We start from the raw sequence: 15,412 nt of genomic DNA, 5'->3' as shown, positions 1-15,412 counted from the left end.
CATTGATAATGGTCAAGGTGACCTAGCTTTTAACCAAATGTATGCCTTTTCCCATTGTTTCTTATATGGGTGATTATTTTTTAATGGTTCCAAATACATAGTTCTCAAGTAAGAGTTTCACATTTAAAATCCTTCTCTCACAGGTAGGGGAAATCACACAAATCCCCAAAACTAGGCAAAGAACTATAGGCAACTAATGAATGGTAAGAAAAGGAGAAACAGTCTTCTCTAAGGAAGAACCCTTCAGTTGGTTATCTAATACCCAGTGATCAGCCCTGAAATACTATGTATATGTATGTGTGTGTGTGTATATATATATATATAAAATCAGATATATATGTTGAATAAATTGCATGCATATATTTAGAATATTAAAACATATGTAGAGGAATGGGGCATTGTTGTGTGGAGAGTCAGGTTTTGTATAACAACTATTAAAGAAGAGAAAACCACGTCCTTGAGAGACAGCCAAGGAGAGGTACAAGAGAGGTTATGATAGAAGAAAAAGGAAGAAGTAAAATGGTGGAATTATATTTTCATTTCAAAAAGTTTTTAAAATTATTAATAAAAATGACAAATGAACAAAAAATCCTCTTCTTAGAAATAGAATTAGGGTATGTTGTCCATTCATAAAATAGGGCTTTAAAGTAAAAGACAGAATATGTACAACATTTATGAAGCATTTACATCGGTGTAGGCTCTTGTAATATAGGCCACATGATCAGTTCGCTAAGGCATTTTGTTAGTTGTGATGTATTACTATTCTTAACATATTTTTTCCCATAAATATAATGACAGACTAGAGAGAAACCTCAGTAGACAAGAGCACTTGCTACACAGTCACGAGAAGAATCCTGACCCTAGAATGCTTGGCTGGATGTCCTGTAGATGCCTATAACACAAACTCGAATGGAGAGTGAGCCAGGAGGGTCATGGGGACTTGTGACTTTCTAGAGTTTCTAGACTACCTACCTAAATGCAAGCCCAAGGTTCAGAGGGAAAGCTTGCCTTAAAGCAATAGGCAGAGAGTGAGAAAGAACACCCAATACTTTTCTAGTTAATAGTATTGCAGAGTTATTTACTACTGTTTATGTTTTTTTTTACTTATTGATACACTTTCGTTGCTAGACCAAATTATTTCACAGTATTTTACTTGTTTTAGTTTGTATATTGTATGATATTAATGAAAACGTTAGTAAAATATTCAAAGCTACATTGCAAGCTAATGTCCACCGTTGACAGGCAGGTAGCCTGATGGTTGCTGTAAGCTCTTCTCAACATCACTCTCTCTAGCAATGTTTAATACCATCATACACATTTTTGTCTGCTGCTTTCATTATTTCTACATTTCTGAAGGAAAATAACTAAAAGAAATGACATATTAAAAAGCAATAGCAACAAAAAAAGAATGACTCACTGCCGTTATTGTAATGGATTGGCATACTGGCTCTTTATCTCAAATTGAACTGTCTCAAATGTTTTAGGGTTTGTGTATTGCAAAACATCAAACTACTTCCTCAGTATAACCACTAAATCAAGAGCAGAAGAAGGTACAGTCAAGAGGAGCAGATAGTCAGCAAGGATGACAAAGGAGAGAAGAGGCTAAGGGTTGGGATTTGAAAATCAGAACAAGAGTCCCACTTGCTTGCTGTGCACCGTTGGTGGCCTGATTGTTCCCTCTGCTTACTAACACAGCTCTCTGCACCCAGTAAGGGAATTAGTGAATACATACAAACAAAGGAATGGGAAAACTGAATACTTCCAAGCTGACCAAAAGAGGCCTCAAAATCGGATGAAGCAGGGAAGCAACAGAATCTAAGTGGTAGCCATACAAGTTGGAGCATTACCAAAGCTTTCCAGTAAATCCTCAAATACAATCAGGGAGTGAGTGGGGAGTTCAGACCATGGTGTCAAGTAAAAAATGAAATCACTTAATGGGAAGTAATACAAGTCCCTCTAGTTCTCAAAATCAGCATTGGTAATTGTGCTCCTTAATCACAGTCTCTCTGTGTGTTTATTCCTTTTTACTTGTTTTAAAAATTATTAAATTCAAAATAAATTGAGAAAATAAATCATGTAAATCCCAGCTGAAACTCACAAATACATCAGATTCCTTCACTGAGACTAGTTCCTATATTGCATAGCTTCTAAAAGAAAAAGAGAGAGTTTAAATTTAATAATTTCAGAACTTAATATAATCTATTTATTTCGGGAAACAGCCATATACATGTTATTGGAGTCTACCTAAATTCTACTTAAATGTCGTAGATTTTACTGAGTATGAAAATGCCCAATAATTTCTTTCACACTCATAATATCCTTGTGCTTTAAAAGTCAATCAAAATTGTTAATGTTGTTTTGGAACTTAAATTTATGACACTAGCTATATATTTAAGTAATCAGTGTTCTGAAGCATTTGATTGGGATTTTTGATGTCTTCCTGTACAGAATAATTATGTTAATGAAGATGTATATATATATATATTATCAGCTTGCAGATATTTCACAAATTAGGTAGCACCATGCATCATTCAAATTTCCATACAAGAATTCCAACTCGCTCCTTCTGTTAGTATGATATTTACAGAATTTATCAACAACTACAAATTGCTTAATAATAGAGTTCTAAATCCCACCCTCACTTTCTAGAAAGTCCAGGCTGGCATAGAACAGATAATCCTACTTGTGCCTCCCACATGTGTAAGTTAGAGTTCTGAGCTGCCATGTTTATACACAGTATGTTCATTCTTCAGTTGAACTCTGAGGAGATTACATCATACTCTGTAGGTTGATGGGTTTTAATAGATGAAGGCATTTAGAAAGAACAATGCCAGGAAATTGATAGACACTCCCTACTAACCTATTCTAATGAAGACACCGTCTCTGATACAACATTAAGAGCTGATGATTAGATTGTCAAATTGTGTGAACATTTTCTACAGCCACCTGCTTATTTCTTCTTGTTTTAACTAAGTACTTACAATGGGCTAAATGAACTCTCAAGACATGCTTTTTAACTCTAAGATTACAGTGACACAGGTACACAGTCACTGCAACTGTAGCAGCAAGTTTATCAATTCCATTTCTGTCTATAACCTCTATCCATCATCCATGACCAAGATACAGAACCTGGTCGGAATTATAAAAGTAAAGCATGCTTCCTACAGTACTGTATAAAGATAAGAACCACTGTGTATGAGAGTAAGGATGGGAAGGCCACTTAGTGACATAAAATACATGAGCCACATGAAAAGAAAACCTGGATAATATCTTTTCAGTGTTATTGACAATGAGGAAAACACAGTTAGCATTCTTTTTTTTTCTGAACATATTTCAACACACTATCTCTTTATTACAAGTGTCAATCATGATTCACAGTCACAGAACCTAATGATAACTAGAAGTACATCTTTTGGTGGGTACCAAGGGTTGACTCCTGTAGCCTTACTGTGATTCTTTGCTCTCTCTTATACTATTTTCTGTTAGTTACTAAAAGTTTCAAGTTGTGTGACCAAGTTGTCGAGGTTTTTAGTTTTTCTCCTCAATTACTCTAATTACAAACAGCCTCTGTTCATTAGTGTTCATATCTCCGTGTGTGTCAATACACATCCAAGTGATTAAATTTATATATATACTCGTTTGCACTTTGGCTAGAAAAAGCTTCAGACAGTAAATGATGATTGATATTTATTATTTTATGAGCCATGGTGCTTCATTTATCTACATCAAAAAACTTTTGTGCTTTCAAACTACTATTGCATGTCATGAAGAATATAAAGTTGCAGGCTCATAGTGAGTTAAGATGCTAGACAAACCTCTATCATAAATAATACATTTTTATGTACACAAATCAATTGACAGCTTAAACAAAGTAAAATGGCTAGTTTATTAACATTGTGTTAATATATAAAATAATGAGTTTATCTGGAGCGGTCTTTGTGATCATAATGGGAAGAATAAACAATGCGTTGTTGCTGATGGAGTTTGAGTTATGAGTGACAGTGGTATAAAGAAGTTAGCAAGGTAAAAATACTGTTCATGGGCAGGTGAATTATACTGAAGTGTTTGAACAGTATTTGAGCATTCATTGAGGAGAATAACAAGGAAAGAGAATAGGAGCCTGACAAATAGTAGTCTTTTAAAAATATACTAATATGTATGTATATATTTAAAATTATAATATAATCACATAATTTACCCCTCCTTCCCCTTCAACTGTTCCAATGTATCCCATTCCCTTTGTTCTCATTCAGATCTATGGTATCTTTTTTATAATTGTTATTGGTGTGTGTGTTCTAAATATATAATTATAACAAGCTCCATAAGATGTTGATCCCTTGAGAAACTGATTATCCTTTGTTATTATGAGAGCATTGGAGATGTTTGGCTTAACTTACAAAAATCTATGATCAAGAAATTCATGTTGGTAAAAGAAGAACAAGACACAAGTGAGATGATGAACTTAGATGTCCATTGCCATCCTCCAGGAATAATAAAAACCTAAGCAAAAACTCAGGCTATACTTTATCTGTTTAGAGATACCTTTCTGAATATTAAAAACGGAATGCTGCCAACTTGCTTAACTGTTATAGGTTTCCTTGTGCTTCTCTGTATGTGGACATGCATGTTAGACATTTCTGGATGTTCACCACAGGTCCGGTCTTATTAACAAGTCACATGCCATTACAGAAATCTGTCACTGATGATAAGATCCCTGGTCCTTAAAGGATATAAGTATTTAAGTAATTCCTTACAGCGGAGGAGAACACAGGATGTGATCTGCTCCACTGAAAAAGGTACGGAGCCACATGACTAACATAGATCAGAAAAATGGATTAATTAAGATGTGAGAGTTAGCCAGTGAGAGGCTAGAGCTAATGGGCCAATCAGCTTATAATTAAAAAAAAAAATACAGAAAGACTAGGAATTTTAAGTATTCCAAACAAGCTCCCTCTGTAATTAGTCCATTTCTATTTTTAGTTCTCACACTTATAACAAGCTTGTGTCTGTTACCTCCTTGTGAAGAAAGTTCAGCCAATGGCCTTGAAAGTCTTCTCTAAGTCTGGGAGCTAAAATTCATGCTCATGCCGGCAATAATGTGCTTGGAATCCTTGGGGAATGGATGATTAAGTATTAAATTCTAGAGATAAAAAGAAAAAAAAAACAAACTATGATTCTTAGTCCTGAATAGAAAGGCAGTCGTTTTCAAGGCCAGGTTGTTCTGGATGAAATGGTCACGCATTCATTTTAAAGTCTGAGTTCCAATGAAAGAGAGAAAGCACTCTGGAATATATCCCCCTCAAACATGGGCTCATCAGACAGCGTCAATGTTACTTGCTTCTTATCCACTTTCGTTTTGTTTTACTTGATTGGTTTACTTAGGCTCTGGATATTAAAACCAAGGCTTTGTACGTGCAAGGCAAATACCCTACCACTGAAGTATGCCCCGAGCCTTGATTTCTTAAAACAATCTCATTAAGTATCATGGAAGGGTGGCAGGGATCATAATTTCATGAGCTTTCTTTCTTTCTTTTTTTTCGCTCTTAAATCTTTTTTTTTTTATTGAGAAAAGGAAAAAAACAAGTTTCCTCCTCCTCCCAGCCTCCCATTTCCCTCCTCCTCCTCCCACCCTTCTTCCCCACCTCCTACCCTTCTCCCCCTCCCCCTACTCCTCTCCCCCTCTCTACCTGATGTGAGCTTTCTTTCTTGATCTGACTCTCAAGTGCTTTCTTTGTTTAAACAAGCATATACAAGCGTTGCTTTTTTGCAACTGATTTGGCTCCCCATTTTTCTTAACATCTCAGATCACTATTTTCCTGCCATTGAAAATTTCTCAGATATGGTGACACATGCCTTTAATCTCAGCACTTGGGAGGCAGAGGAAGGCAAAACTTTGAGTTCAAGGCCAGTCTGATTGACAGAGATAGTTCAAAGATAGCCAGAGCTATGCAACCTGAAATAATAATAATAATAATAATAATAATAATAATAATAATAATTCATTAATAAAATAAAAAATTCTCACAAGGACAATCAGCCTCTACCCATTCAGTGAGCACCATCATATTTGCCAACAGATCTTCACATATTAAATCCACTTATTTCTATAACAACACTGCCCATATAACCTTTCCAGAATTGATTTCCTTACAAGTCATCACGTACAGAAATTTGTTTGCACATAACTGACACATCCCTTGGGTTATGATTAAGGAAGTCTGGCATTACTCTCACGTAGCAAAAATCCATGTATAGACCCAGTCAGTCACCTCTACACTCTCAGATTCATGCTAGTAAGGTCATTCTTGGAATCAGCCCCAGCAGTAATTTGTCAGGGGCAGAATCAAGTTCCTTTGTCCCATTCCTTGAGTTATCTTACTGAAGCTATTATGTTAGGAGAATCGTGATTTGGGAACCAATTGCTCCACAAGTTCCCACACAATCATGTCATTATTTCTATTCATAAAGAGAATAGAACTACTCAGCACACTCCCTGACATCTTAACTACATTTTCATCAGTGACCCCAAACTAGACCAAGTTCTTAGACTCAGTTAGAACCAATAGTATTATGAGGGACAAGACACAACCTATTTTTGTACTATTTCAGACATAGTAATTTAAACATGGTCCTTAGACTATAAAAAACACATAAGTACAATTAAAACACAGTACACAATTTACTGAAGACTTATTAAATCAAATGGTGTCTGCCATGAGGTTCAACATTTACAGCAAGGCATGCTGGCATAGACTTTTAATCCTAGTACTGTAGAGGAAGATAGATGATTGCTACCAATTAAAAACTAGCCTAGAATTCATAGCAAATTCCAGGTAGTCATGATGACAAAAGGAAAGCTTATTTCCAACAAGACAAAACAAAACGCAGAAGAATAAGACAACAAAAATAAATACGTAAAATAAGAAAAAAATGCCTCCAATAGTTTGCCAGCTCACTCATCATCAAAGCCCCTGGGATGTGGAGCCAGGGGGATGGCCACAAGTCAGAGGCTAGCCTGAATTCAAGGTGAGTTAGTTATAGGCCAGCCTGGTCTAGAGAGTGAACTCTCTGTCTCAAAGTAAAACGAAACAAGATAAAAGCAAATAAGGGTTGAGGGAAGACTTGGGATGTGACTGAGATAGAACACTATGTAGCATACATAAGGAGCTGTGTTTTATTGCTAGCACCAAAACCCATGTGGAAGTGTGATACATGGATATGCATAAATATACACACAAGCATACACATGCACCTATGCACATACAATGTTGACAACTATTTTAAGAGTATACTTGTCAATGGGTGGCTTTTTTGAAATCTGAAAAACATCTGTAAACCACAGAGTGTGTGGAAATACTGGTCCTCTTGACTTTAGAACCCTCGGCAGATCACAGACTTCAGTGCCGGGAAGGAGAACAACAGAAAACAGTAGGCTTATACATGGCATAAGAGACGGGAAGAGAGACAGGAGGAGATGGGAAGGTGTGTGGGGAGGTGTGTGAATATAGTAAGATTGAGGTCAGAGAGTTAGATCCACATAGCTGTACAGGAAGTGACAGAAGAGAATTGACATGATCAAACCCAAGGTGTAATAGGATCCTCTCACTTCAAATTGCATTGATTATTGGGGAATTAGTTAGGAGTTGTTTTTGTTGTTGTTGTTGTTTTTCAAAATAGGGTTTCTCTGTAGCTTTGGATCCTGTCTTGAAAATCTAGTTCTTATAGACCAGGCTGACCTCGAACTCATAGAGAACCACCTGCCTCTGCTTCCCAAGAGCTGAGATTAAAGGCATGTGCCACCACTGCCCAGAAAAAGCACTCCAATTTTTAAAAATATTTTCTATCACTCATATTTCTCACTTCCTAAAATAACAGAATCATTTAGGCTGGTGTCATTCCTTCCTCATTTACTAAATGAATAAAGGCATTGACACAAATATGTGATTTTCTCCCCATGTAATGTCACTCAGATTGTCTACCTGGGTGTATCCCTCTCAGTAGTGTATAGGATGTGCCAACAATAATCATTTATTTCTCTTGAGGAGTCCTCTAAATTTCCTCACACACACTCAATGCTAATTCCGTCTCTGTATCTCCTCTTAGCATGCTTTCCTCTTGCATTTCCTATTTGCTACTCACCACTGCATATCCTCTTAGTATGCTTTCCTCTTGCATTTCCTGCTTGCTACTCACCACTGCATATCCTCTTAGTATGCTTTCCTCTTGCATTTCCTGCTTGCTATTCATCTGTCACTGAACATCCTTTTAGCATGCTTTCCTCTTGCATTTCCTACTTGCTATTCAAAGCCGCCTCAACTGCTACAAAGCCATCATCATTCTCTCCACTGTTGTCAAGCAAAACAGGAATTAATGAGCAAACCTATTGGGTTGAAGAATCTACTCCTGTGTCAAATACATTTGGACGATTTCATGCGTTTGCAGTGTCTAACAGGGAATCTTGGAAACCACATTCATACGCCTGCTTAAGTCACTGAGCATAAGTCTCGGCTTGTAGTATGTACCCAAAACATAATCGTTGGACACTTGATACCTCATCCCACTTCTATAAATACATCTGTCAGAGTGAGACTAAGTTACTGGAGACAGACTTGCAGTGGAGTGTCACTGGGAAGCCCAAGGAAATTGGGTGACGGGATAGAAAGTTACATTTGAGAATGTTTGTGCTTTCCATTGTGGATTTGGAACATCCAAATGTGTCTCTGCACACATTCCCTGCTGCTGGATTTTATATTCAGAACTTAGCTTTGCTATCTCCTCAACTCAAACAGCAGGTAACTTACAGGCCTTTTAAGTTGCAATAACTTATGATTTTTCTTTGCTTCATGCTAGTTTTTCATGTATTTTTATAGTGTCTATTATAAAACACAAAGGCTCTTGTCTTCAAAGGCATTCTCTTACATATTTTAATATAGGAATCTATAATAATAAGCAAGCAATTCATTTGTAATGGGAAATACCACATGTTTTGTTTGTGAGTTCAGTATGATAACTATGATATATTTGCTAACATGAAAGACATATATTAAACATGAAAGACATATATTAGAAATAAAGCAATTATTAGTTTTTGTTCTTCTTATGTGCATATAAGATTATGCAGAGGTACAAAAATATAGTCCTCACTAAATCCCTGAAGGATTATATAATATTTTGAGATTGCATACAAATAGATTCCACTCTTTCAGTAATAAAAAATTATTTGAACATGGATGCTTAATGATAGAAAGAAATAAAAAAGAAAGGAAAGACATGACTACTCCTAGGTATGATGGAAGAGAAATTTTATCATAGATATACAGGAGAGATTAGGCAGAGGCATCTGAGAAAGTCCAGAGTGGACATGACCAGTCTGAGTTGGGCCTTGTGTGGTGAGGGAGACAGAGAGAGGAAGGGAGAAGAGAGTGCGGGGAACCAAGTGCAGCAGCACAAGAAAGGAGTGGATGAGAAAAATGTCTAGATTATATAGGGAAGAACCACTTGGGGAAGGGCAGCCCAGCCTCTGGGATAGAGTGTTCAGGGTAGAAGGAACAGTTATGCTGTGATCCCTACCTGGTAACAGGTAGGGACTGAGGGATGCTGGGGGAACTTCTTGGCTAGGTCCATCATTGCTATTTTAAATAAGCACCTTAGCTGTTTGTCCGGGGTTTGAAACTTAACAGATATCAATACTAAATTCTTAGGAGGAAATGTAGTCATACATATATGTGCAAAAAATGTTGCTGTCAGAAAGCAGCAATGACTATCACTGATGTTATTACCCTTTCATTAACAAATAGTAGTGATTATGAATTAAAATCTCTGTTGAATTATACACTTCTACACTGCTTCCCAGTGAAGGAAACCAACTTTTGTTGGTGTAGTACTCAAATATGACGTGGTTGTCAGCTGTCTTTGAGAAGTCAAAAGATCAAAGGGAGAGAAGAGATAGAATAATTGCAAGAGTGTGTGCTTGGGAGATTTCAGAACAGTTCAGTCATTTAGAAGACTTTAACTATAGATGGTAGATGGCAGGGTCTTTGCCTAACAGTGTTTTGTTCTTGACTTAAGGCCATGCATTATCTCCTGTGTGCCACAACCCTCATAGCAACCAGCTTCCTTTTTGGCTTGCTGTACCTTTCACTGCTCTTCACTTGTATCTTAATACGTTCTCTGTAAAACAGTGCATGTTGTATTCCAAGTAAAAGTTCAAGGTGAGGGTTTTTGTGTAGTCAAAGAATCAAATTCCTTAGTTATTGTTCCAACCTTCAAAACAATTGAGACCTGAGACCAGGAACTAACTTCTAAAATAGAATATTGGTTCTGAGGTCAGACTCAAAGTAATCATCATGACAACAGGGCTAGGACTGCCAAATATGTCTAGTGTCTCAACATATGAGCTTTGCCTCTGCCACTCCGAGAGGAAAGGGGTTGAAGAAGGGCAGATGCAAAAGTCAGATTTAGGTCTCAGATTGCATGACTACATATGAACATGTGAGCTGTTTTCTTGCTAAATGGAAATGATATTGGTTGATAACACAGTTCAGTTTAGTTGATAAACAAGATTTAATAATCTTGATGAATGAATCCCGGAGAAAGTTATTTTTAAATATTAATATTTCACTCAGTGAAATCAAAGAGGAATTTTTACATATGACTTAAAGGTAGAAGGAATTTGGTCTTTCTACATCACCTCTCATTAAATGCTTGCAAGGGCTTACTGGTGGATTAAAAAAGACCACAGGCGCCTTCTTCCTTGTTACCTAACTAGTGGTCTTTGCTGTACTTCAGGCATGAACTTCTTGAAGAAGCTCGTAGAAAAGGATTACCTTTTGCCCAGTGGGATGGACCTACTGTGGTTGCTTGGCTGGAGGTAAGAAAAGCAAGTCAAAGACTTGGCTTAAGTCAATCATTGCTAATTTGATTATTTGGAGACAGATAAAGACCGATTTGAAATCACAGCTTCCCTGTATCATATAACTTTTCATAAAGGAAACACATTCATGCCTATGAATTTGTGACCACTGAGATGTCATGGATTCTTTCTTGTGTTGGGACAGAGCAAAATATGCAATGATGTAAATAGATGTGTCCCCATGTTCTGTCCTCTCCATGGGTACTAGAATAGGAAAATAAATTATTACTTCCATGGTTTGGAGGTTTGGAGGAAGTATCAGCTCCTATCTACCAACCGTCATCAGTAAGAAAGAAAAAAGTTAAAACAAATTCATTTCACACTGAAGTAAATGCTGATGAAGCATCTAGAATGTTCTACCCTTGTTTATAATTAAATTTCTAAAATGGCTACGGACTGGCTAAGTTTAGAGAGTTGTGAATAAACAGGAGGCTGAGACCTATGTTTCCTCCTTTGTCTAAGTCACATAAGTGTTCATATTACTTTATGATTACTAAGTTGATTAATTAATTGATCAGTTGGTAATTAAATGTTGTTTGATATAACAAGAACAGCATTCTATGTTTCCTCTAAGATACAATGCTGTGGGAAATAAAGCAATATTTGACCAGGGTAGAAGAGAGCACCCTGGCAGTGAGTGAATTGCATATTTGACCCCAGGTTGGTCCCATGTTGCACACCAGTAGCACAGACTGATCTTCACATTCACCTTTCCTAGGTGGCCCAATGGTAGCCAATAAGATAGCTTTTGTCAGGAGAAAGCAATGAGGATTTTCTTGCCTGGCTAAGACAATGGCATACATTGAAATAATTCTGAATTATAAAGTAACTTAGCATTATCATTGTGTCATATATAGGGCTAAGTAAAGACCAAGTTAAAAAAAAAGCTAAATCTTATTGTGCTTTAAAAATGTTCAGTTAGACAGGTAGATAGAAAAACACATTTTTTTTTAAGTTTCTTTTTTCTTGGGCTAACTGAAATAAACCTGAGTTCTGCTTTTGTTATATCCTTTCAAAGTAATTAATTACAGAGTTACCTCTTCAAGCTTATCTTTAAGTTTCTATGCAAAAAAAAAAAAAAAACATAACAAAGAACAAAAATACTGGACCACTAGAGGAAAGGTTTAAGAATTCACGCCACAACAAGGACAGGGATTCTTTGTTCAGATGTCATTCCAAGAAAATGAGCTAGGGTTTGACAGAGAGTGAGTTGCTATTTTGGCAAAGGATGAACAAATTCTTCAGATGAAGAAACAAAGCAGATTTCCTGCCACTCAAGTGTTGGAAAATGACAGCCAGTGAAGCCAGAGCTAATTAAACCTATCCAGGGTACTGAAATTGTTCCTAATGCGTTTCCTAATGCGCCTCAAATCACAAAATGGAACAAACAAGATGAACAAGCATGCTGAGACCATAAATGGGAGCCCGTAACTTTTACCTCTTTTCCTTCTTCCTGGTGTGCACAGTCTATAAAGAATGTCGTGTGGGAGGCAGTCTATCCCTTTCCCCATCATTTATCCAAGTCAAAAACTCTTCAGTGTCTAATTATTGATGACATTTGTAACAATGGATTGGCAATGTTTGTGCAATGTTAACCAGAGTGCAATTGCAAACATCTTAGATGATGGCTAGGAAATCACTAGGGATGAGTGAAGGTTTATAGATGTTTATTTATCTTGAAGTGTTTTAGTTTATGCACCAAATGAGATGGCCAATCATCTGTACCCTCTAGTGTCCTCATCAACATAAGGCTAATCTTAATGTTCTTCCCCTTCTGGAACTCAGTGTGGACCATACAAGAACATTATTATATCTTTATATCCTGTGTTGGGTTTCAACCACATCCCAAGTCACACTGATTCAGAGTTACCATTCTTTTCCTTGAGTCTTTCACACTATAGACTTATTATGTTGTAGGATATACAGAAATAAATATATCTGTATCAGTTAGCTACTCCTGAATAACAAGTTATACCAACAAGGATGTATTATCTCACTAGTTTTATAGGTTATATGTAACTACTTGAGTGGAATGTTTGGTTTGGCTAAGGTTCGTGCTTTGGTGAAAATCACAATGCTAATCATAGTAGATTTGTCTTAATCCGTGACAGGCAAGCTGTCTCAGCATTCAGAATTCAAAAGGAGAATTATATGTACTCATTCAATAAAGACCATTTAAGCCACTGACTCATTGGAACTTGTAAATAAGTTCATGTCATTAGACACAAGTAGAAAATTCTTCCTCTCCCTAAAAATTGATATCAGTGTAGCCTGAAAGCCATAATATCTCAGTTCAAATTAATTACTTCCTGATTGTTGTCTGCACCATATATTCAGTGTATTTATATTACCTATCTTTCTAGTCAAGAATCATAGGATTTATCTCATGGAGTTGTGTTGTAGGAGACGGATTGTTTGTTCCAGGCTGCTCAGCCCCAAAATAACCACATAGAAACTGTATTAAATCAAAAAGAAAGGGAAAATTAAATAATGAAACAATTTCCCTAGGGGAAAAAAAGAAACTTTATTAATTAAATCACTGATTGGCCTATTAGCTCTAGCTTCTTATTGGCTAACTCTAACATATTAAATTAACAATTTCTGCTAATCTGTATATTGCCACAAGGCTGTGGCTTACCAGATAATGTTCTACCATCTGTCTCTGGTAGGGGTACATGGCTTCTCCCTGATTCTGCCTTTTTTCTCCCAGCATTCAGTTTAGGTTTTACCACCTACCCAAGTTCTGCCTTGCACAGGCCTAAGACAGTTTCTTTTCTAACCAATGGTATTCACAGCATACAGAGGGGAATTCTACATCAGAGTTTTAGGTAAGAGATAAATTTATATATGCAAGATTATCTTGAATACTTAGAGGATGTAAAATGATATATTAGTTAGTTTTCCTGTTAGTGTGAAAAAGTAGTTAACCAAAGCAACAAATAGAAGGAAAGATTTGTTTGGGCTCATATTTTGATGGTGAGATCAATTAGAGAAAGGAAGACAGGGAGGCTAGAATGGATATAAATATGATAGCAAGACCATAAAGCAGCTTGTCCAATGCACCATCAATCAGGAAGCAGAAAAAGAAAATACAAATGTACAACTTTCTTATTGGTTTTTATTCATTCTGAAGCTGCCACCCACTGGTTATTCTTCTCACATTCAGGGTGTCTTTTTTTGCTTTGTTTTATCTTTCTGGAAATTTCTTCATAGACATGCCCAGCAATGTGTTTCACAGGCAATTTTAAAATCCAGTCAAGTTGAAATGAAGATCTTACCTTCACAGATAATAACTAAGATTATTTTTTTTTTCCAAACACGACAGCTCTGGCTGGGAATGCCTGCTTGGTACGTGGCAGCCTGCAGAGCCAATGTGAAAAGTGGAGCCATTATGTCGGCTTTGTCGGACACGGAAATCCAAAGAGAGATTGGAATCAGCAACCCTCTGCATCGCTTAAAGCTCAGACTAGCCATCCAGGAGATGGTTTCCCTCACGAGCCCTTCAGCTCCTCCGACCTCACGCACTGTGAGTCAATGTGCACCCCTCCTTCCCTCGAGGCTGACATCATAGCGGTCTAACCCCACAGAGCAAAGTGTGACAGCTCACATTTCGGCGTCACCATGAGTTATTTTAAAGAGATATGGCTTGGTCTTCATTAATCCCCGCTGCTACTTTGAATAGGTCTAATTGAGCAGGTCCAATTCCAAAAAATCTTGAGAGCTTCAAACAAAACGAACTTCAGAGTTAGCTAGCATTTAGATGGGAGTTTATATTTTTCTTGAGGCAGAAAAATCCCAAAGTTTATTTTTTTTCCAGAATCTCCTCTTCTGTTTAATGAAATATGGCATTTTGGGATTATTCAAAAGCATTACAGGTTTCTGAAGATGCACAGTTTAACTTATTACTCATTAAAAAACTTCATGATAAAAATTGTATATGATTTGATGTTTTATAAACACAAATTGGAATTATCCTCTTCAAAATTTGGCCCCATTTATAATCCCTTTTATAACCTAGTACTATAAAATGATATACTGAAAAAGGCATTGCTAATGATAAGTATATTCATCAAGAAATAGTCTCAAATGGTATTTTATTTCACTGGTTAGTAAGTTTTTGCTGATAAATGTGTAATCGCTTGTGTTAACTAGATATCTCTAGCCCACCATCTTAAACAACATAGGAAACTATGAAAGAACAAAATTAAATTGGTGGAGAAAAGTGGTATTTCTTTATTGCAGCTTTCAGACACCAAACTGACTTCAATGTACTTCTAAGAAGGACTTAGATAACCTTAAAAAAATTTTGTTGAGTCTATCATGCATACAACCCCTCCCCAATATTCAAGAATTTAAAGGCAGAGATGTATGGTAAGATTTCAAAGATGTGTATACTTCTTGTATACTTATATTTTAGTTACCTCCCAATACTGTGTAAGAAATATATATGTAATTTCTACTTACAATATTATTTCAAATAGATAAGAATGTACTCTGCTA

The 15,412-nt window shown here is 36.5% G+C and overlaps 1 protein-coding gene across 17 annotated transcripts in view; it reads left to right on the top strand.

Annotated features, from left to right (window-relative positions):
- Positions 1-15,412, top strand: part of Ppfia2 (PTPRF interacting protein alpha 2) — a 341,255-nt gene that overhangs the window by 300,097 nt on the left and 25,746 nt on the right. For all 17 annotated transcript variants that reach the window (XM_026784468.1, XM_026784460.1, XM_026784459.1 and 14 more), the window contains 2 exons: positions 10,789-10,870; positions 14,238-14,438. In XM_026784468.1, the coding sequence (XP_026640269.1) occupies positions 10,789-10,870; positions 14,238-14,438 (283 nt within the window). The remainder of the gene's footprint in view (positions 1-10,788; positions 10,871-14,237; positions 14,439-15,412) is intronic.

Source organism: Microtus ochrogaster, chromosome 24 (assembly GCF_000317375.1).
Source record: "Microtus ochrogaster isolate Prairie Vole_2 chromosome 24, MicOch1.0, whole genome shotgun sequence".
Taxonomy (NCBI): Eukaryota; Metazoa; Chordata; class Mammalia; order Rodentia; family Cricetidae; genus Microtus; species Microtus ochrogaster.
This window is presented reverse-complemented; position numbering and strand designations above follow the sequence as displayed.